Below are 21246 nucleotides of genomic sequence, written 5' to 3'. Positions count from 1 at the left end.
CTGAGAAGGCCATGGCTAGGTCCCTCCTCCTCCTCCTCCTCAGGTTCTCTGCCTCCCACTGGCCAGTTAGGGGAGAAGTGGGAAAGCTGATTGATGGTGGACCACAAAGGCCAATTTAAACCTCTTTCCATGCTTTCGGGGGTATCTCCACTGGCTAGTGCAGATAAAGGCTAAAAGGTGCAACACTCCCAGAAGTAAATTACACTTAAGATTTCACTGGTGGACCTTGTGCCTGTAAAAGAGGAGGCCCGAAGTCTGCACAAATTGAAATAAAATTGCAGCCCACCACTTCAGTCCATCCCTTTATCTGTCTTTTATTTTAATGAGAGTCCTGATCAACAGCGTATTGTTAACCAAGAGTATCTACAAAAAGAACATATAATAAGGAGATGTATAGACACACACAGAGAACATGAAAAGGTGGGAGTTATATATATCTCCTTACTATATGTTCCATTCTATGCATCCGATGAAGTGGGCTGTAGCCCATGAAAGCTTATGCTCAAATAAATTTGTTAGTCTCTAAGGCGCCACAAGTACTCCTGTTCTTTTTGCAGATACAGACTAACACGGTTCTCCTTCAAATACTGAGTGTCTGAGAACTCTGTGCATAAGTCTCATCACTAACCTTTGCCTGCATTTGTTGTAGTTCTTGTTCTAGCCTCTCTTTCTCTTCTCTCAGCATCTTGTTGGTTTCTATCAACACATTCATGGTTTCCGTCTTTTTCATTAGTTCTTCATGCTGAGCAATTGTTTTTGCTGTTATCTGTTAGGTCAAAGAAAATCATCCAAACTGGTTTAGCTTTCTTTGGACATAAACATTCAAACAACGTTCATTGGCATTCGATTTTAGAAAAATACCACAGTGTACATAAACTCATGTAAACACTTTTTAAAGAGTTAGATGAAGACATTAATATATTGTTTAAAAACCCTGAAAATAGCAAGCTTCCCCATGTGATTCTCTGTACCATTTCTCCAAAAATTTCTTTTGACTGCTTCCTAAATATCTGTTCTGCACAACTATTCATGTTAAAACAAGTTCTTGATGCATAATTGCTATCCTGCTTTTGAGAGCAAGTTCATCGGGCTAGGAGCAAAGTTAGTGCAACTGGACAAATATCAATCCCAATCCAAATACAATGGACTCTTGCACACTTCTTAGCTTTTAGCTTATGTTTGCACTGCAGATGAGAGGCATGCTTCCCAGCTCAGGTAGACAGAGACATGCTAGCTCAAACAGAGCTCTAAAAATACTGCAATAAATAGAAGCATAGCTGAGGATAGCACAGATGGGTGGCTCAGGCTAGCTGCCTACGTACATACTTAAGGGGTCTGGCTGGCTTCAGACTCTGACTGGTAGCCTGAGCCGCTGCCTCTGCTATCACTGGCTACACTGCTATTTTTAGCGAGCTAGCTTGAGCTAAGCTAGTACTTCAGTCTATCCAAGCTCAGAAACGCACTCCCAGCTGCAGCATAGACATACGCAGTTAAAGTAGGAAAAGACTTGAATAAGGAGGAAGACATTTCAGATATTGTTGAAAGTGTCACCAACAGTTCATGTACACACCTGAACTTTCTCTCTCTCTGCATTCAGACTATCATGCAACTCCTGGAGCTCCCTTTCCAGGTGATCCACCCTTTGACGATAACGCAAGCTCTCCACCTGGGCCACCTCAAACCTTGTTTCCGCAATCTCCTTCTCTCGGCGTATAAATCTATAAGAAAGGGGGTCATTTGAACTCAAGAGTAAGAAGGAATTTTAAATCTAGACACCCATGTCAGAATCACGCCTGCTGCTAAAAGAAAATAAAAATGGCAGTTGGATGAAGAGACCCAAAAGCAAATCCTAATATCTACCAATAAATAAAGGAAACAAGAACACTTGAGCCTACTCTGGGAAGGTGTCACTCTGTAGAACGTTCTTGCCACCAACATTTACCAGGAGGTACCAGGCCCTCCAGACAAGTCTCTGCCTTACATCTTTTCCCTATGATACTTGGGACGATTCAGCAGTTGCAATTCCACCTCTCTCTGCTACTACTGAAGCAGGGCAAAAGGCTGTCACCACAGCTATCAGTTAAAAATTAATCCACTTTAATTTTGAAATTTTCTGTGTTTTCCAAAAAAGAAAATGAAGGTGAACTAACCAGTTCAGCAAATGAAATTACCTGAGAATTTCTAAGATTTGTTCTTGTGATTTGCCTTCTTCATTGAGCGAAACATTCAATGCACTTGGCATAGATTCCTTCACAGAGGTCACCATCTTGTCACTTAGATGTTCCAGTTGCTCATGTAATAATCGGTTTTGTTTTTCTAAGTCTTCACAGCGAGACCCAAGCTTTGAAGCTTCATCCTACAACAGAAATATTTCTCTGTTTGGTCATGATGAATTTTAATTTGCATGGGTCTGAACACTACAGATATCTATACACTTCAGAAAAGTCACTGGAGCCAGAAAAATCCTACCTTTAACATTCTCTCCCGCTCTTCCCAGGAGGCTTTGCACTCCAGAAGTGCAGATTCAGCTTTCTGAGTAGCTTCCTCTAACTGCTGCCTTATTGCTGAATTCTTAGCAACTTGACTTTTAGCAGCCTGCAAGGCCTCAACATCAGCTGCATGAAGCATTAATTCCCGCTCATACTTATTCTGAGCTTCTGAAGCTATCTTTGCCTGTGAGAAACAGTGTACTTTGTTATTTCAAGTATATCACATACCCTCCATAGCTTTACATACTTGTTCAAAAGTTACATAAATACAAAAAAGGGAAATTTCCCAATATTAGACTTGTCTTCTCTTGTAGATCAATCCTGATAAAAAAATTAAGCCACCAATAATAAAATCTATGCCACCTCTTCAAAGTGTCCCTATCCCTTAACCCATGTGATTCTCAAAAGCCTGAGAAAACAGAGATGCAGATTTGAATATATCCCTAAATATTAACGCTCTGGCAGCCAGCTGGATGAAATCCCCTTTTTACATGCCCTATCACCAGCCATCTTCCTTTAAATTCTGCATCAAGAGGGATAGAAGCTTGTTCAAGTACATCTGCTGATTGCAACTATGGAGAGAGGTAAAAACAAAAATGTAGTGCCCATCTTTAAAAAAGGGAAGAAGGAAGATCCAGGGAACTACAGGCCAGTCAGTCTCACCTCAGTCCCTGGAAAAATCATGGAACAGGTCCTCAAGGAATCAATCCTGAACACTTAAAGGAGGGGAAAGTGATCAGGAACAGTCAGCATGGATTCACCAAGGGCAAGTCATGCCTGACTAACCTAATTGCCTTCTATGATGAGATAACCGGCTCTGTGGATGAGGGGAAAGCAGTGGATGTGTTATTTCTGGACTTTAGCAAAGCTTTTGATACAGTCTCCCACAGTATTCTTGCCAGCAAGTTAAAGAAATTTGGGCTGGATGAATGGACGGTAAGGTGGATAGAAAACTGGCTAGATGGTCGGGCTCAACGGGTAGTGATCAATGGTTCCATGTCTAGTTGGCAGGCGGTATCAAGTGGAGTGCCCCAAGGGTCGGTGCTGGGGCCGGTTTTATTCAATATCTTCATTAACGATCTGGAGGATGGTGTGGACTGCACCCTTAGCAAGTTTGCAGATGACACTAAACTGGGAGGAGTGGTTGATACGCTGGAGGGTAGGGATAGGATACAGAGGGACCTAGACAAATTAGAGGATTGGGCCAAAAGAAACCTGATGAGGTTCAACAAGGACAAGTGCAGAGTCCTGCACTTAGAACGGAAGAATCCCATGCACTGCTACAGACTAGGGACCGAATGGCTGGGCAGCAGTTCTGCAGAAAAGGACCTAGGGGTTACGGTGGACGAAAAGCTGAATATGAGTCAACAGTGTGCCCTTGTTGCCAAGAAGGCTAATGGCATTTTGGGTTGTATAAGTAGGGGCATTTCCAGCAGATCAAGGGATGTGATCATTCCCCTCTACTCAGCACTGGTGAGGCCTCATTTGGAGTACTGTGTCCAGTTTTGGGCCCCACACTACAAGAAGGATGTGGACAAATTGGAGAGAGTCCAGCGGATGGCAACAAAAATGATTAGGGGGCTAGAGCACATGACTTATGAGGAGAGGCTGAGGGAACTGGGATTGTTTAGTCTGCAGAAGAGAAGAATGAGGGGGGATTTGATAGCTGCTTTCAACTACCTGAAAGGGGGTTCAAAGAGAATGGATCTAGACTGTTCTCAGTGGTAGAAGATGACAGAACAAGGAGTAATGGTCTCAAGTTGCAGAGGGGGAGGTTTAGGTTGGACATTAGGAAAAACTTTTTCACTAGTAGGGTGGTGAAGAACTGGAATGGGTTACCTAGGGAGGTGGTGGAATCTCCTTCCTTAGAGGTTTTTAAGGTCAGGCTTGACAAAGCCCTGGCTGGGATGATTTAGTTGGGTTTGGTCCTGCTTTGAGCAGGGGGTTGGACTAGATGACCTCCTGAGGTCCCTTCCAACCCTGAGATTCTATGAAAAAGGGGGGAAGGACCAGCAAAAGATTGATTCAGTCTTATTATCTGACACATGGAAATCCCTGGCAATTAAACACGCAGTCTATATTAACTACACAATGGAGTTTTCTGAAAGAGTTACTGGAATTCTCAGATGTAGAAAAATAAGCGTGACTAGGATTCACTGTAAAAACCAGAAGTTACTTGACACCAAACTTATCTTCTCAGAGTACTGGCAAAAATGTCTTGCTACAGTTATTGCTGCTAGCATGAAGTCTAAATAATTGTCAAAATTGGGTTTGGAAAGAGATTTTCCCCTAGTATATACTGGTGAGAACTTCAGTTTTCACCTTCTTCTGGAGAGTTTAGTAAGAAGGGGGCTCAGGGCTGGGCAGAGGGCTGGGCTCTGGGGTGGGGACGAGAGGTTTGGGGTACAGGCTGCCCCGGGGCTGCGGTGGGAAGAGAGGACTCTCCCAGACCTCTCCTGCCGCAGAAGCTCGGGGCTGGGGAACAGGCACCTCTTCCCAGCCGCGGCAGCTCCAGCGGGGCTGGGCCGGGCCGAAGGAGGGACGCCTCTTCCCGCCGCGGCAGGTCCACACTGGGGCAATACACAAGTGCAGGATTTTATATTCAAAGTCTATTTAATTAACACTCTAGTTATGTAAAATTTAGATTACATCAAGGCAATAAAGCACCGGGAAATACAGTCTAGGAAACAATCATGTCACAGGAATGGACAAACTGCTCCTGTAACTCTTTTTCCATTAATTTCTCTGACCAACTGCACTGAAAGTTAAACTTGTCCTTGGCTTCAGACAGAGACAAAACTATCAAACAAACAATCTTCATCTGGCCATTTATAACTAAAACCTAAACTTACTTGTTCCTGACAGTCACGCCTGGCTTGCTGTTCATTATTTATTGCTGTGCTTGCTCTTTGAAGAGCTTCCTGGACTTCAGATTGCACATTAGAGAGACTCTTCTTCAGTTCAGACAGCTATAGGAAGGAAATAAAATTGAACATGACAATGTAATTTATCAAGTACTATAACATAGTGTTTAAAAGAAGCAACATGAAGAGGTATAAGATATGAATAATTTAGAGCCAAAGGAGGAATTTTAAATGGTTATAATCTGGTGAGATTTAGATTTTGGCTTATTAATGTAATAGAGCCATTTTTGTGCGAATTCAGGTGTTCTGAGCTCCCTTTTCAGAAACAGTTAACTATGCTTTCCCAGCTGAGTTCACATGAGTGATGCTGGTTGCACAGCAGTCTTGTTAATTTCAACTCCAAGAGGAAGAAAATCAGCCATTTTCCAAATATAAAATGGAAAAATTAAAGGGTCTGGATGCCCTAATTCTGGCATACATACACAAACTCTGCAGCTTGGTTTTGCTAGTGTGCCGACGCTATTTCCTTCAAGCACTGATCAAAGTATAAGATAAGAGAAACAGTGAAGGACTGAGTGGATAAGAGTTTTATATATGTATTTATATACTTTAATATAGCATCCTTCTAACTGAGTTACTCTCCTGTAAAACCTTTTGTGAAAGGTACAAAAAATTAGCACTCGAGACTGCATTGTTTTCCTTTTCTGCATAGAAGTTAAAATGAAAACTACAATTAAAGACTAACTGCAAACATATTCTTGCAGACACAAGGAAGGTGAACATTCAGCACTCTATACCTGTTGCTCCATGTTCTCTATAGCTTTACGTTTCTCATCCTGAAGTTCTTGCTTTTCCTTCTCTGCCTCCATCAGCTTCTTTTCTAGCTGGGCTTGATACTCAGAAGAATCCTTCAAACGGGCCTCAACAGTTGCCCGAACTTCCTCTGTCACCTTTACAAAAAAAAAAAGACAAAAGGTCAAGCTGTCAGTAAAAATTTAGATCCACATACACTACAGGGTACATGAGATCTGTTTGTGTTCCATACTTTCCTTATAAAGATTCACATTTTATGTTTCACATTCTTGCAATACAAGCCAAAAAATGGATTCTCAATCTCAGTTAGCCAAATGTCATGGGGACATTGGAAAGTATAGCTAATAGTATTTTTCAATAACTCGGGATATTTTCAACATCCCACTGGGGGCATTTTTGAAGAGCAATTTCAGATAACTAGTTTGGATATACATCAGCTGAAATATCTTATTACATATTAAAGTTTGTAAAATGTATAAAACTCATGCCTCAATGAAATGTTTGCAATAACTACTGGAGTGGAAGAGGACTGGATGCTGAACACAAAGCTACATGTACTTGATCTGTTGGGTGCCACAATTTTAGTAAAAACGATACATTTTGTCTCGTGATCAAAGTTCTATTTGGATATTCTCTACTTTGACAGATCAAGAATCTAAAAGACATACTGACAATTTATAACATTGGGCTGCATTTGCAGTTTAGGCAGTGATGTTTTTTACAAATAGGATGTGGATATTTGCCTTCATGCTTGAAGTGTGCCTAGAAAGTATTCTTTCACATATTTGAAAAGTTTACTCCATTAGGATAAAAAGTGATTATATAGAATGTCTGACATAAATTAAATCTGATTCATATGCAATGCCAACATTTCCAAAGGTCTTGTGAGGGCTGAGGCCACTTTCTAGTAGAGAACTTGGAGACAGTCAGGCAAGGAGTCAGCCTTTCCTCAAATTTACAGTTCAGTTATATTAACATATGGGCATTAAAGTATGCAGGAAGACTGAATGTGCAGTTTGCTTGAAAGTCTATTTACAGTAAGTACTGAAAAGAAACGGTATAATTTCACAAGACTCTAACAGGCAGTGCAAAATACTTGCTTCTGATTGTGACATCCCATGAAACACAGGCTGCAGAACTCCTGATAAGTAAGAGTACTAATACAGTGAAAAATATGACCAAGATGTACACTGTTATATTTAGCAAGTAATGTTAATGAGTAAATACATATTGACACTTACCTGTTTTTCTTTATTAAGGGATTCTTCTAGACTAAGAACCATAGCTCTGTACTGTTCCACATTACTAGTAGTAGTCTTCAGTCTTTCCTTCAGGTCATTAACTTGTTCCTCAGCTTGTCTTAGTCGACTAACAAGATCATCCACATCCTCATTTGCACTAGACTGTCCTAAGATATAACAATGCATAAATTTAATAAATTAGAACTCAGTCTTTAAGATGTAAATTATGTCCAAGTTATACCTTCTGAAGATGAGCAGTGGCATTGCTTGGTAATTTTCACAGGAAGCAACTTAATTTCACCAGACATTACCCTGGCTGTACATATTAATTTTTGTGGTGCTGCAAGGGAGTAGTGAGATGAGACTGTACACACGAGGGTAATCTGGTAAGACTAGCCTTATCATTAGAGCCCTGTGATTTTCGCAAATATGAACAACATATATAAAACAGAATAAAGCAACTGTGCCCTTCCCCTCCCCGCCCCCAATACCTCACCCTGCAGGGGTGCGCCTGCCCCACAGCGCTGGGCCCAGTTCCCTGCATGGGGTCGCAGTGCTGCTCAGGCTTGGCCCAGCCATCTGTCTATCATGATGTGATGGGGTCTCCAGGCCAAATCTGAGTGAGTGGCGCTGCAACCCAAATTTGCAGTACTATTTGCTCAAATTTGGCTCAATTGCCCTCCTATTGCCATGATGGCCAGACAAAACTTGAGTGGTGTTGTAACCCTGTCCACCAGGTCACAATGCCTGGAACAGGAAGCTGGACTCAGCCTCATGGGGCAAGAACCACTACTGCTGCATGGCAAATGTTGGGTGGGCTCACCCTGAAACCCCACAAGGCCTCCCATGGGACATGAGAACCTCCTCAGCCTCCTACCCTCCCATGGAAGGATCCTCTGCTACTGGGATGAATAAAACAAAGTAACACAAAATTTCCCAAAACTAAATGAAAAACTATAAAAAGTTTTAACAAATCTCATGGGTCTCTACTTATAATCTTACCATCTCTGTAAACATTTCTTTTTAAAAGATAAAGTGCTCTTTCATATTTGGAGGAGAATGTACACATTCAATTTACGTATTTTTTAAACACAGAATTTTTGGGGTATTATAAGAATAAAAAAAGTATTTTTTAACAAGTAAGAAGTTTCAAGGTTCATAAATTTCTTAAAAACAGTCAAACCAAATTATTTTCCAATGATCAGAAGTTTTCCTTTAAGGCTAAGAACAAACATGAGAAATTTCAAGCCAAAAGGATTTGTCTTTTAGAAAATCCTAAGCACTAAATAAAAAGTAATAGCTCATGAGGTAAGTCCTTTCTCATCTGTAACTATTGCTAAAAATATCAATATGTAGTTCTAAATGTTGCACAGTGGAATAAATTAAAATAAATTCGTAACCAAAACATCATAAAATCCTGTATCTTAAACACAGGACTAAAGCATACATGAAAACAGAACTTTTTAAAAAAGTTAGTCGCTATCTGTTGAAAGAACACATCAAAAAATCTGCCGCTTTAAAAGATATAAGGTAAAACACTGGCCCTAGTGAAGTCAATGGAAGTTCTGCCATTAACTTCTGCAGAACCAGGATTTCACCCACAATCTTACATTGCAATTATGACATAAAATGCAAGTTCATAAATTTCCACCCATTACCCCAAGCAATTAATTTACGATGGTGAGAATGAGGAATTAGAAGACCAGATGTATTTAAGAAATAGCATTTCACATAAAGGTAAGCTGTCAAGTCTACGTAGGAGACCTATTGATTTTGTCCTGTTTTTAAGTCTGGTCCATCTGAATTCTTTTATAGGTCATATTGGTCAAACAGTATCTGAACATGTTGGAGTAATCAGAATGAGGTTTTCTGATTTCAGAGACTGTATTCCTAGATTTACACACAACACTGGACATAAATCACTCTAGTCTCCTCCTTCATCAGGCAGCTTTCAAACTGGTAAATGTTTCAATAAGTCACCATTTCACTTTACCTTTCCCAGGAGCCTGCTGCGATGTCTGGGAGGCTAACTGAGCTTCAGTATTATTCAGCTGCTGTTTCAATGTGGCAGTCTCTTTCTGGGCATTCTTCAGCAGTTCCTTTGTGTTAAGGTGACGGTTCATTTCAGTCTCAAGTTGTCTCTTAGCATCCAACAGATGAACCTGTAAAGGCAGTGTTCTTGAGTCTGCAATACCTGACACATTGCATAAAAATCCAATATAATTAATACAAGACAACAATATAATGATTAAGCAGATCTTGCAAGCTGGTAAGCAATTTCATTTATTTTTCTCTTAAACATCAATTAGAAAAAATTGCTTACAAGTACTCACATCTTGGTTTTTGGTAAGCACGTGCCTTTGTTCTACCTCATTCTCTAATTTCTTCTTTAGTTGGGATATCTCACGCTCTAGTTTCTCTACCTGGTTGTTGAGTCTTTGTTTAGTCTCTGTCTCGGACCTCTCCAATATCACCTGATAAAAGCACGAAATGCAATTGCAACCATGTGGAACAATTCAGACAAGTGAAGAAATCCTAATCACTTAGTATGAGTTAACTCCACACCATTCCTGTTACCCTCACCCACCCCCCAAAAAAATTACGCACCACACAGTATGCTGTATCAAGAGGTAGACAGCCAATTGATTGGCATATACAGCAGAACTTGTTACCACCATGAAAAATGAGCTTTTACTGCCTGTCAAATTTTTCTCTAATAAAATTTCTTGTAACTACACAAATCAAACAGCATGTATTTTAAAAAAGATGTGTCATTAAACAAACGTTCAGTCATCATTAATGATGAATTTGCTAGGAATGTTATTATGAACGAATTATTTATGAACGAAATATTAAACACATCACAGTGTAACAGGAAAACAAAATTAGTAGGTCAGGCAGTGACCAGAATCAAGTTTGTCAGAGTTAATGAAACAAGTAATCACTTTTTTGATCTGATCCACAATTTATAGTCACTTGCATTTTAATGGTTATATTATCAATGGAAGGAGAATAATTTCTTGTCTTTTGAAAAGTGCATAAAAACGATGCCCATACTGATAACAGTATTATTGCTCACTGATGAAATTGCTAAGTAACATATTCAAGTAATGAATGTTTATTTGACTTGAAACAATGATTGCTGCTTAATGGCCTGATCCAATGCTTACCGAAATCAATGATTTCATCAGGCATTGGATTATATCTTGAAACATGCTATTTTCACCAGTATTTTTAAAGCCTTGAATACAACATGCCAAGTCATTATACTAATTCTTGAAAGATCTGACAAAGTAAGTGTTACACATTTAGTGTTATCAGTTGAAAAAACTTTGTCTCCAGTTTACATGGTTTTTGCATCCAAGAAAAAGGATGGCATTTGATTATACCTGAATAGTTCGCAGATTAGTAAGCAGTAAATTTTGTCCTCTTTGCTCAGCTAATAAAGATTCTCGTTGCTGGGTCAGACGAACTTCAGCCATCTTCAAGATATCCTTCTCTTTTTTCAAGTTCTCTGCTCTCACCTTTAAAAGAGCAGATTACAAATGAAAAATTTAGCATCTTAACAGCAAATCTGTGGATTAGTTAATTTGGGCAAAATTTACCTACTGTATAACTTCTTTAAAAACAAACAATTAAGATAAGAAACCAAAGCCAGTCAAGTACTCTTCTAAATGTTAAATTTCTGAAATTTAAGCCAAGTTACAATCTAAGGCTGGAATTACAAAACTTTAGCTAGCTGACTAACATTAGCCAAAAGCAAAAGCTTCACTCTATTCATCAGTTGAAGAAAACAGCCCTTAGAAGAGTTTACTGAGTCTCTAAGTATTTGTGATGGTAAATAAAATCTCTCACATATGAATTCCAAAATTTCAGGTGGTGTGAAGCACTGGTTCAAATTCTAACAGTTTTCAAGACAATGGAATAGAAATTTACTTTGTCACTATACTAAATTCGAAGTGTACACGAATACAGATTGCATGAAAAGGTTGTACAATCACCTCTGCAATAGCCAGCTTTTCATTAGCTCCTCTTAAGTCCTGGGTCATGGTGTTAATTATCTGTTCCTGTTTTTGAGTTGTTGCTGTGAGCTTTTGCGTTCTCTCCTGAAGGGATGTTATTTCTCGACGATATCCCTCAACATTATCCTGCAGCATCTCATAACTGTAAATGGGGAAAAAAAAAAAGAAAGAAAAAGTAGTTTATATTCCTGAGTTAAATGACTTGCACTGAATTACAAGGTGGGTGTATACACTCATATGAACATGCTATGTTTTCATGTACCAGTTTGAAGCATGATTTTATAGAGATATTAGCCTTGTAAAAGGTTAGCCGAATTGGAAAAGTGAATGCAAATTAAATAGGTTCTTCTAAAGCACTGCTCCATTTCATATCAAGTTTCTGAATATGATGCATAATATTAACTCAAATATTCAAGTATGGCTAGTTCTTAACAAATAACGACCAATTAACACAGGATAAACAGACCCTTCTCTTCAATTTACTGAAGCTCCTATGGCTTAAAAAAAATATAAGGTTTCTCTCTCTCTTTGGCTTTCATCCAATAAGTTGCATTTCAAATAAAGGATCCAAAGTTTCATGTTTGGGTTGTTCCGTCGTTGGATTTCTTGGTTTTTGTTTTTAAATAAAGAATTTATTATGAGCTCCCACTTTGGATTAAGTAACACTGGTACTTTTTTTTTTTTTTTGAGTAGCAACATGCTATCCGTTTTGGGCTTTTTGTGGAATTATAAAATTGCCATGTAAAAATGCACCTACATTTGCCTGTGTGTGGCAACTGCATACTCACTCAATTGGAAACATGGGTATTTTATTGGCAGTTCATATCAACAAACATACTATATAGTCTAACACCAAGCAATTAGCTTGTTTTCTCACATATAAGACAAGAAAATGGAGTTCTACTTGGAAATGTAATAATCACCAACCGTTTGGAGGCAAACTCAAGTTGGGTGGACATCTTAGCATTCTGCGACCGCAAGTCTGTGACTTGCTCCTGAAGTTTTTCATTTTGTTCATTTAGCAGTTTGTCATTCTCTGCCTTTTCTTTTCTGTAGTTCTCAAAAACTTCCCGCAGCTACAGCAAGCATTAAGGAACAATCATTAAGAAGATTACAAGGTGAAAAAAGAAACAAATTATTTGAAATGTTTACTAAAAAAATTCAGTGTACCTGTTTAAGGGCAGCCTTAGCCTCTACTGCCTCTGCTGACTCAGTCATTGATACTGGAGCAGGAGTTGACATGGCCTGAGGCATAGTTGAACGTTTTGGGGTTGATGTAAAAGAAATCTCCTCTGGCAACATACTTGAAGCTTTATAAAAATAAAAGCTACATTTTAAAACCACCAAATATACAAACAGAAGATTGAATCTCAGTCACTTGGTGTTGGGCAGGCTAGGAGTTCTTAGAGCAAAAAACGTATATATTTCATATTTTCCATAAGCCATCTAATGATAAACACTGAACACCACAGACAAACTAAAGAAAGGTTGCAATCCTCTCCATAAATCTTTTTAGAAAGCTATCAACTACTGGGTAAACTTATGAGTTTCTAACACAAGCCTAACCTTGCACTGGAATGACAACTCCAGTTGTCTGAGCTAACAGTACGCGGTACATATCTCGCTGACGAACTATAGAGTCTACAAGCTGCAGTTGAACATGACGTGCTTCACGCAGTTTCTCTAACTCATGGATGGCTTCCTCAAGTTGACTCTGCAGCTCAGAAATTCTGAAACAGAGAAAAGACAGGATTTTGTTTTCTTTTTAACTGTATTTAGACAGCAATGATTATTAGCCAAGGTGGCATTTTTACAGAGGTATTTAAACTATTTAATCACAAGAGGCCTTAAAAACTGTTTATTCCATCCTTGGAACTTTAATTAGTATCACTGAGAGTTCTGAGCAAAGATACAGGGACTGGACAAGGCCCTTGGACTTTAACAAATTTTCTTTTAAAAAGTAAGCAAACATAACTCAGAGTCACATATCTGCAGATATCCTATTGCTCATCTTATCTGAGCTCTCAGTTATTTTAACTTTTAGGTACAATTATAGTACCTTGTTAAACTGTCCATTTACCAAACACAAAACATGTTCCGCTATGCCACTGATTAATCTGACTGGGGAAATAGAGATTCCCTCCTCTTAAGCAGGGGGATGGCTACCTCTTCCCCACATATATTGATGGGATAAATTGGATACTACAAGGAAATATATTCCTGCACTCTGCTTGCAAGAGGATCTTCCTATCCCCTGGCAATCTTTTAGGCTCTGATTTTATTGGAGCACAGCTGGACTACTATTTGTTGGCCAGGGTGCCAAGTCTCTGTCACATTTCCTGCCATGCTCTAGGCCAGTGGTGAGCAACCTGCATCTCACAGGCTGCATGGGGCCCATCAGGGTAAGCGGATTGCAGGCTGCAAGACATTTTGTGGACGTTGACCGTCCGCAGGCATGGCCCCCTGCAGCTCCCAATGGCTGTGGTTTCCCGTTCTGGCCAATGGGAGCTGTGGGAAGCAGTAGGCTGCAGGGATGTGCAGGCCACTGCTTCCCGTAGCTCTTATTGGCTGGGAACAGCGAACCACGGCCACTGAGAGCCACGGGGGGCCGTGCCTATGGACAGTCAATGTCCGTAAAATGTCTCGCAGCCCGCAATCAGCTTACCCTGATGGGCCCCATGCGGCCTGTGAGACGCAGGTTGCCCACCACTGCTGTAGGCTATGGCTGATTGGCATTGGTCCCCATATCACAGACCTGCCTAAGAGATGGGATTTTTTCACCTTCCATGAGCATCCTGGCTTAACCAGGAAATCAAAGAAGAGTCCTACAAAAAGTGGAAACTAGGTCATATTACAAAGGATGAATATAAACAAACACCACAAGTATGTAGGGGCAAAACTAGAAAGGCCAAGCCACAAAACGAGATCAAACTAGCTAGAGACATAAAGGGTAACAAGGAAACATTCTACAAATACATTAGAAGCAAGAAGACGACCAAGGACAAGGTAGGCCCATTACTTAATGCGGGGGGGTGGGGGTGGGGAACAATAACAGAAAATGTGGAAATGGCAGAGGTGCTTAATGACTTCTTTGTTTTGGTTTTCACCAAGAAGATTGATAGTGATTGGACATCTAACATAGTGAATGCCAGTGAAAATGAGGAAGGATCAGAGGCTAAAATAGGGAAAGAACAAGTTAAAAATTACTTAGACACCTTAGATATCTTCAAGTCACCAGGGCCTGATTAAATGCATCCTAGAGTACTCAAGGAGCTGACTGAGGTGATACCTGAGCCATCAGCAATTATCTCTGAAAAGTCATAGAAAATAGGAGAGATTCCAGAAGACTGGAAAAGGGCAAATATAGTGCCCATCTATAAAAAGGAAAATAAGGACAACCCGGGGAATTACAGACCAGTCAGCTTAACTTCAGTACCCGGAAAGATAATGGAGCAAATAATTAAGCAATCAATTTGCAAACATCTAGAAGATAATAAGGTGATAAGTAACAGGCAGCATGGATTTGTTTCAAGAACAAACCATGTCAAACCAACCGACCAGCTTTCTTTGACAGGGTAACAAGCCTTGTGGATGGGGGGAAGCAGTAGATGTCATATCTTGACTTCTGTAAAGCTTTTGATATGGTCTCACATGACCTTCTCATAAACAAACTAGGGAAATGCAATCTAGATGGAGCTACTATAAGGTGGGTGCATAACTGGTTGGAAAACCGCTCCCAGAGTAGTTATCAGAGGTTCACAGTCATGCTGGAAGGGCATAATGATCCTGCAGGGATCAGTTCTGGGTCTGGTTCTGTTCAATATCTTCATCAATGATTTAGATAATGGCATAGTTTGCAGATGATACCAAGCTGGGAGGGATTGCAAGTGCTTTGGAGAATAGGATAATAATTCAAAATGATCTTGACAAACTGGAGAAATGGTCTGAAGTAAATAGGGTGAAATTCAATAAGGACAAATGCAAAGTACTCCACTTAGCAAGGAACAATCAGTTCCACACTTACAAACTGGGAAATAGATGCCTAGGAAGGAGTACTGCAGAAAGGGCTCTGGGGGTCATAGTGAACCACAAGCTAAATATGAGTCAACAGTGTAATACTGTTGCAAAAAAAGTGAACATCATTTTGGAGTATATTAACAGGAGTGTAGGCAAGACACAAGAAGTAATTCTTCTGCTAACTCCCTGCTGATTAGGCCTCAACCAGAGTATTGTATCCAGTTCTGGGCACCACATTTCAGGAAAGATGTGGACAAATTGGAGAGAGTCCAGAGAACAACAACAAAAATGATTAAAGACTAGAAAACATGATCTATGAGGGAAGAGTGAAAAAATTGGGTTTGTTTAATCTGGAAAAAAGGAGACAGAGGGTACATGTTAACAGTTTTCAAGTACATAAAAGGTTGTTACAAGGAGGAGGGAGAAAAATTGTTCTTCTTAACCGCTGAGGATAGGACAAGAAGCAATGGGCTTAAATTGCAGCAAGAGAGGTTTAGGCTGGACATTAGGAAAAACTTCCTAACTGTCAGCGTGATTAAGCACTGGAATAAATTGCCCAGGGAGGCTGTGGAATCGCCATCATTAGAGATTTTAAGAGCAGGTTAAACCAACACCTATCAGGGATGGTCTGGATCGGGGTTCTCACAACAAATTTTTTGGTGGCCTCAGAGTGAAATTTTTCCCTAAAACACTTAATTAACTTTAGGAAAAACAAACGAATATGCACATAAATTACAATGATTCGGACGTGTATGTAGGATTTGTTTTTTTGTTGCAGACTCAATAATAAAAATAATGTATAGTTGTCTCTATTCTTTACTGGACCTAAACAGAATAGAAACACAAATAAAGTGCTTTGCACGTTCTTGTATTTTTTCTTATTGTTTCTTTGCTTTTTTGGTTGCTTTTTTATTTAGACTTGCTAGTTACTAAGTCTGCTGCGAAAAGTGATATTTGTTAATATCACTTTTCACAGCAGACTTACTCAGCCCAGGCAATCCGGGGATAAATTGAGCCCTGGATGGGGAGGTGGGTATGGAGGCAGCGGGAGCCAGGGGAAATGGGGCACTAGGGGAGGCAGCGGGGGTCAGAGGTAATAGGAAGGGTGGTGAGCTCGGGAAACAGAACCCAAAGCCCCATGGCAGGAGCCTGCCACCTGTCACCCCAGGGCTGAAGCCCAACCCCACCGCCCCGGGAAGGTGGGGAACTCACTGGCTGCCTGCTTCTCCAGCTTTCGTGTCTTCAGAGAGGGGCCCACTGCTTTGGGGGGGGGGGGGGAGGGGGAATCAATAACCACCCAGAAGGCGGTGACTGCAAGAAAAGCCCCCAGTGGCCACATTTGAGAAATGCTGGTTTAGATAATACTCAGTCATGAGATGAATGCAGGGGACTGTACTAGATGACCTCTTGAGGTCCCTTCCTGTTCTATGATTCTATGAATGGCAAGAGGGGAAGGGTCTTTTCCACCAAGAACAATTTAGAGGCAGCCTCTTATTCATGCACATTTCTTCAAACAAAAATTGGGATAGGTTGGGGGAATTTAGTTGCAAATGTATTGCACAGGGTGGAGTCCGCTAGGAAACTTGTCTGTTATGGTCATAGTTTGAGGATATAAGCACATTGGACCAGCTTTAATTCCAGTAATGGGCTTTGCTATTTCAAATTTAGCCCAATAAATGAAGTTGCAGCCACTCACCTGAGCCATAATATAACTGTGTGCAGTCTTTATTCAACAATCATTTGGTGACAATACAAATCAACTATTAGTCATCAGCTATGAAGAGTAACTATTAAACGTAAAGTACTTATTAAGGGAACACTATCACCCCAAAAATCTTAAACTCACTTTGCCTAAATAGATTAACATTCTTTTAGAAAATAAGGAAATCCTTAGGCAAAGTTAAAAACCTAGCATTCAGTGCAACTCCTATTACACAAACGTAAGGCACAAATTAAGACTGGGGGCTTGGCATATGTTTTCATCCATCAACATATTTATGTTTGGAAAATGTGAAGCACCATTTCAAGAAGTTATAAAAGTGCCAATGTTTTGGAAGAATATATAGAAGGTGGCAAGGTTTGTGCGGGTTGAATTGAAAATAGTGGAAAAAAGAAGAGATGCAATATGAAGCCTAGCAATAATTTTAATCTGCAGCCTAAATTTTGGCTGACTAATGATTTTGAAAATAATTATCGCTTTTGCAAATAAACCTCAGCATGAAAATTCTTCTGCTTAACATACAACCATAGAAATGAAGGGCTGGAAGGGACCTCAAGAAGTCACCAAGTTCAGCCCACTGTTTTCCAGGGACAATCCCTGACAGGTATTTGTCCAACCTGATTTTAAAAATCTGCCAACGATGGGAATTTCACAACCTCCCTTTGAAGCTTATTCCAGAGTTTAACTATCATCATAGTTAGAAAGTTTTTCCCAATAATTGACCGAAGTCTACCTTGCTACAGATTAAACCCTTTACTTTCATGTCCTGTTACTGGCAAGTATGAAAACTTTGCTGAGGGAGGAAAGTTTACCTAGATGAAGTCGTTTCTTGTTCCTCTTTTTCTCTAGCCTCCCCAAGCTCCCGAAGAGCCACCAAGAGACGCTGATTCTGCTGCTGAAGTTCCTCAATATTTCTGTAGGAGACTAGATGCTGGGATATTACTTCAGAAGAGCTACTTATGTCAGCAGAGCTCACTTCTTCATCACGAATTACATGATTGCCTCTGGCTTCCTCAAGTTCCATTAAAAGCACTCTCACCTGAAAAAAAACATTCAGGTTATAAAACTATAATTTACATTTGGTTTTCAAAATTTATTTTTACAGACAAACTCTTTAGAAGCAAAACACTTGAGTTCTGTACTTTCTAACTTTCTATAAAGTATTCTGTCTAGAATTAAAATTAAATGGCACAGTTTTCTTTACAAATATGAATTAAATTTCACTAAAACCCTCTGAGGTTAGTAGGAGTTATCCCTTTACAGTGAGACAGAGGTTCAGTTCTTTGCCCAAGGTCACAGAATCCATGTTAGAGTCAGAACTTGAACTCAGGTATTCCTGGCTCACGATCCCGTGCTCAGATCAGTGGACCTTCCACTTCCACAAAAACAAAATCCAATTCATATTGCAATTTTCTAAGTCAGACATGCATCATGTTCTCCCAAAGATGACTTAAGCTTTTGATAATTTGAACTTAATCTAATTTTATAAGCAGAAATGGAAATAGTACACTGCCCCAGGGAAATGCTTTTAAGGACATCAGCAACATCAGAAGTGTACTTCACAGAGCCATTCTCAGAATGTACAATACAGCAACTGATCACTGAGTTAACAAGAGTGGGAGAATTCCACTACTGTATTAGGAAAAAGAAATAAGTAATATTTGTTCTAACCTGCTGTGAAAGGTCTTTCACTTGTATTTCCAGTCTTTGGTTCTCTCTTTCTAGTACAGAAGCATGCTTATTGGCTTTATCAGTGTCCTCTTGCAATCGCTGAATTTCCTACAAAAAAAAAAACAAATACATTTTTATATAAAACATCTACAAACTCAGAATTGATCAACACTTCCTGCTACAGTGATCATGCCAGGCCTGGTCTACACTAGGACTTTAAGTCGAATTTAGCAGCGTTAATTCGAACTAACCGCTCAACCGTCCACACCAGGAAGCCATTTAATTCGAACTAGAGGGCTCTTTAGTTCGAATTTGGTACTCCACCCCGGCAGGTGGAGTAACGCTAAATTCGACATGGCTAGCTCGAATTAGGCTAGGTGTGGATGCAAATCGAACTTAGTAGCTCCGGGAGCTATCCCACAGTGCACCACTCTGTTGACGCTCTGGACAGCAGTCCGAGCTTGGATTCTCTGACCAGCCACACAGGAAATGACCTGGGAAAATTTGAATTCATTTTCCTGTCTGGGCACTTTGAATCTGACGTCCTGGCTGGACATCGGGGCGAGCTCCGCAGCACCTGCAACGATGCAGAGCTCTCCAGCAGAGGAGTCCGGCCAATCCAAGAATAGAAAGAGGTCCCCAGCATGGACAGACCGGGAAGTCCTGGATCTGATCGGTGTGTGGGGCGAGGAGTCTGTGCTGTCGGAGCTGCGCTCCAGCAAGCGGAATGCAAAGACCTTCGAGAAGGTCTCCAAAGCAATGATAGAGAAAGGATACAGCCGGGATGCAATGCAGTGCCGCGTGAAAATCAAGGACCTGAGACAAGGCTACCAAAAAGTCAGAGCGGCAAACGGACACTCCGGAGCCCAGCCCCAGACATGCCGCTTCTACGAGGCACTGCATGCCATTCTAGGTGGGTCTGCCACCACTGCCCCACCAGTGACCGTGGACTCAGTGGATGGCATAGTGAACCTGGACAGTTCCTCCTCGATGTTCGCCGATGTGGAAGATGAGGAAGGGTCTGTGGAGGACGGCGCAGGCGACAGCAAACACAAAACCGCTTTCCCTGACAGCCAGGATCTCTTCATCACCCTCACAGAGATCCCCTACCAACCCTCCCCGGCCGTTAACCCGGACTCTGAATCAGGGGAAGGATCAGGCGGTAAGTGCTAGAAACATGTAAACATTTATTTTTTATAAAACAGGTATAAAAAATAGAAATACTATATATAAAATTTTCAATGAAAAACTATATGAAAAGTAGGTCCACACATATAGGGATTGAACAATAATCCTCCAGGGACAATTCAAGAAAGGTCTCATTTAGGTCCTTGAAAAGCCTCCCCAGGAGGTTCCTGGGGAGAGGTGCCTTGTTGGGTGCTCCGTGGAAGCACACTCTTCCGCGCCAGGACATCCTTATGTAGATGGGAATCATCGCCTCTACAAGCATGGCCGCATATGGTCCTGGTCTCTGCAGGGCTTCCCTTAGCATCCGCTCTTTGTGACTCCGAGGGACCCGCATCAGGGTGATCTCGTTCATGAAATGCTGCATCTAATTAGGGCAATTAGTGTATTGTTACCTTTGTGAATGGTTGACTTTTACTTTGCATAACAATGACCCTCGCTTAACAGCCACGTGTTGTAGGCCACATAGGAAAAGCATACATTGATCTTTCCCGTGCACTGGCGGGAGTGGCTGGAAAAGGGTCAGAGTATATGATTTCCAGATTGCCTTTAGCGGGAGGGCACAGCTATCCATTAACTGATAAGCAGAATGTACTGTAAGGCTTACCAGGACTGTCTGCTAGACGGATTCAGCTGTCTCTCCCCACTTGTCCGCTCTCATGTGCAATGCCGCAGCCAATGAGAGCGTATTCCGAAATCTCGAACTTGTCCCGAGATCTCGTGAGACTTGTTGCCCTGTATGGTCTTGTTCAGAGAAACTGACTAGACTGTGTTCACTGTTCGCAAACATGTATCTGTTCAAGGAAATCAGTTACTTTTCCCATCACACAGCTTCGGCTCTTTCCCGGACTGCCCCGGCATCCCCCTCGCAGAGGCTGGCGCAGATTAGGCGGCGAAAGAAAAAGACTAGGGACGAGATGTTCGCGGAACTGATGGCTTCCTCCAGAGCCGAGGCGGCAGAGCAGACACAGTGGAGGGAGACCCTATGTCAACAGCATCGCACACACATCGAACGGGAGGATAGGTGGCGGCAGGAAGACCAGCAGGCGACTCAAACGCTGCTTGGGCTAATGAGGGAGCAAACGGACACGCTCCGGCGCCTTGTTGATGTTCTGCAGGACCGCAGGCAGGAGGACAGAGCCCCCCTGCAGTGTATCTGCAACTGCCCTCCCCCGCCAAGAAGTCCTGCCCCCCCCTCACCCAAAAGTACAAGACGGAGGGGCG

The 21246-nt window shown here is 41.1% G+C and overlaps 1 protein-coding gene across 1 annotated transcript in view; it reads right to left on the bottom strand.

Moving 5' to 3' along the window:
* The window catches only part of TPR (translocated promoter region, nuclear basket protein), an 80794-nt gene that overhangs the window by 31959 nt on the left and 27589 nt on the right, over window positions 1-21246 (bottom strand). Inside the window, exons 13-28 of the mRNA XM_045028014.1 lie at window positions 18838-18945; window positions 17979-18205; window positions 12996-13159; window positions 12600-12739; window positions 12357-12505; window positions 11409-11571; window positions 10797-10931; window positions 9741-9881; window positions 9401-9569; window positions 7408-7574; window positions 6151-6303; window positions 5342-5458; window positions 2470-2673; window positions 2172-2356; window positions 1571-1718; window positions 629-766 (exon numbers count right to left, since the gene is read on the bottom strand). Of these exons, the coding sequence (XP_044883949.1) occupies window positions 629-766; window positions 1571-1718; window positions 2172-2356; window positions 2470-2673; window positions 5342-5458; window positions 6151-6303; window positions 7408-7574; window positions 9401-9569; window positions 9741-9881; window positions 10797-10931; window positions 11409-11571; window positions 12357-12505; window positions 12600-12739; window positions 12996-13159; window positions 17979-18205; window positions 18838-18945 (2508 nt within the window). The remainder of the gene's footprint in view (window positions 1-628; window positions 767-1570; window positions 1719-2171; window positions 2357-2469; window positions 2674-5341; window positions 5459-6150; window positions 6304-7407; window positions 7575-9400; window positions 9570-9740; window positions 9882-10796; window positions 10932-11408; window positions 11572-12356; window positions 12506-12599; window positions 12740-12995; window positions 13160-17978; window positions 18206-18837; window positions 18946-21246) is intronic.

The sequence above is a fragment of the Mauremys mutica genome, chromosome 8 (assembly GCF_020497125.1).
Source record: "Mauremys mutica isolate MM-2020 ecotype Southern chromosome 8, ASM2049712v1, whole genome shotgun sequence".
Classification (NCBI taxonomy): Eukaryota; Metazoa; Chordata; order Testudines; family Geoemydidae; genus Mauremys; species Mauremys mutica.
This window is presented reverse-complemented; position numbering and strand designations above follow the sequence as displayed.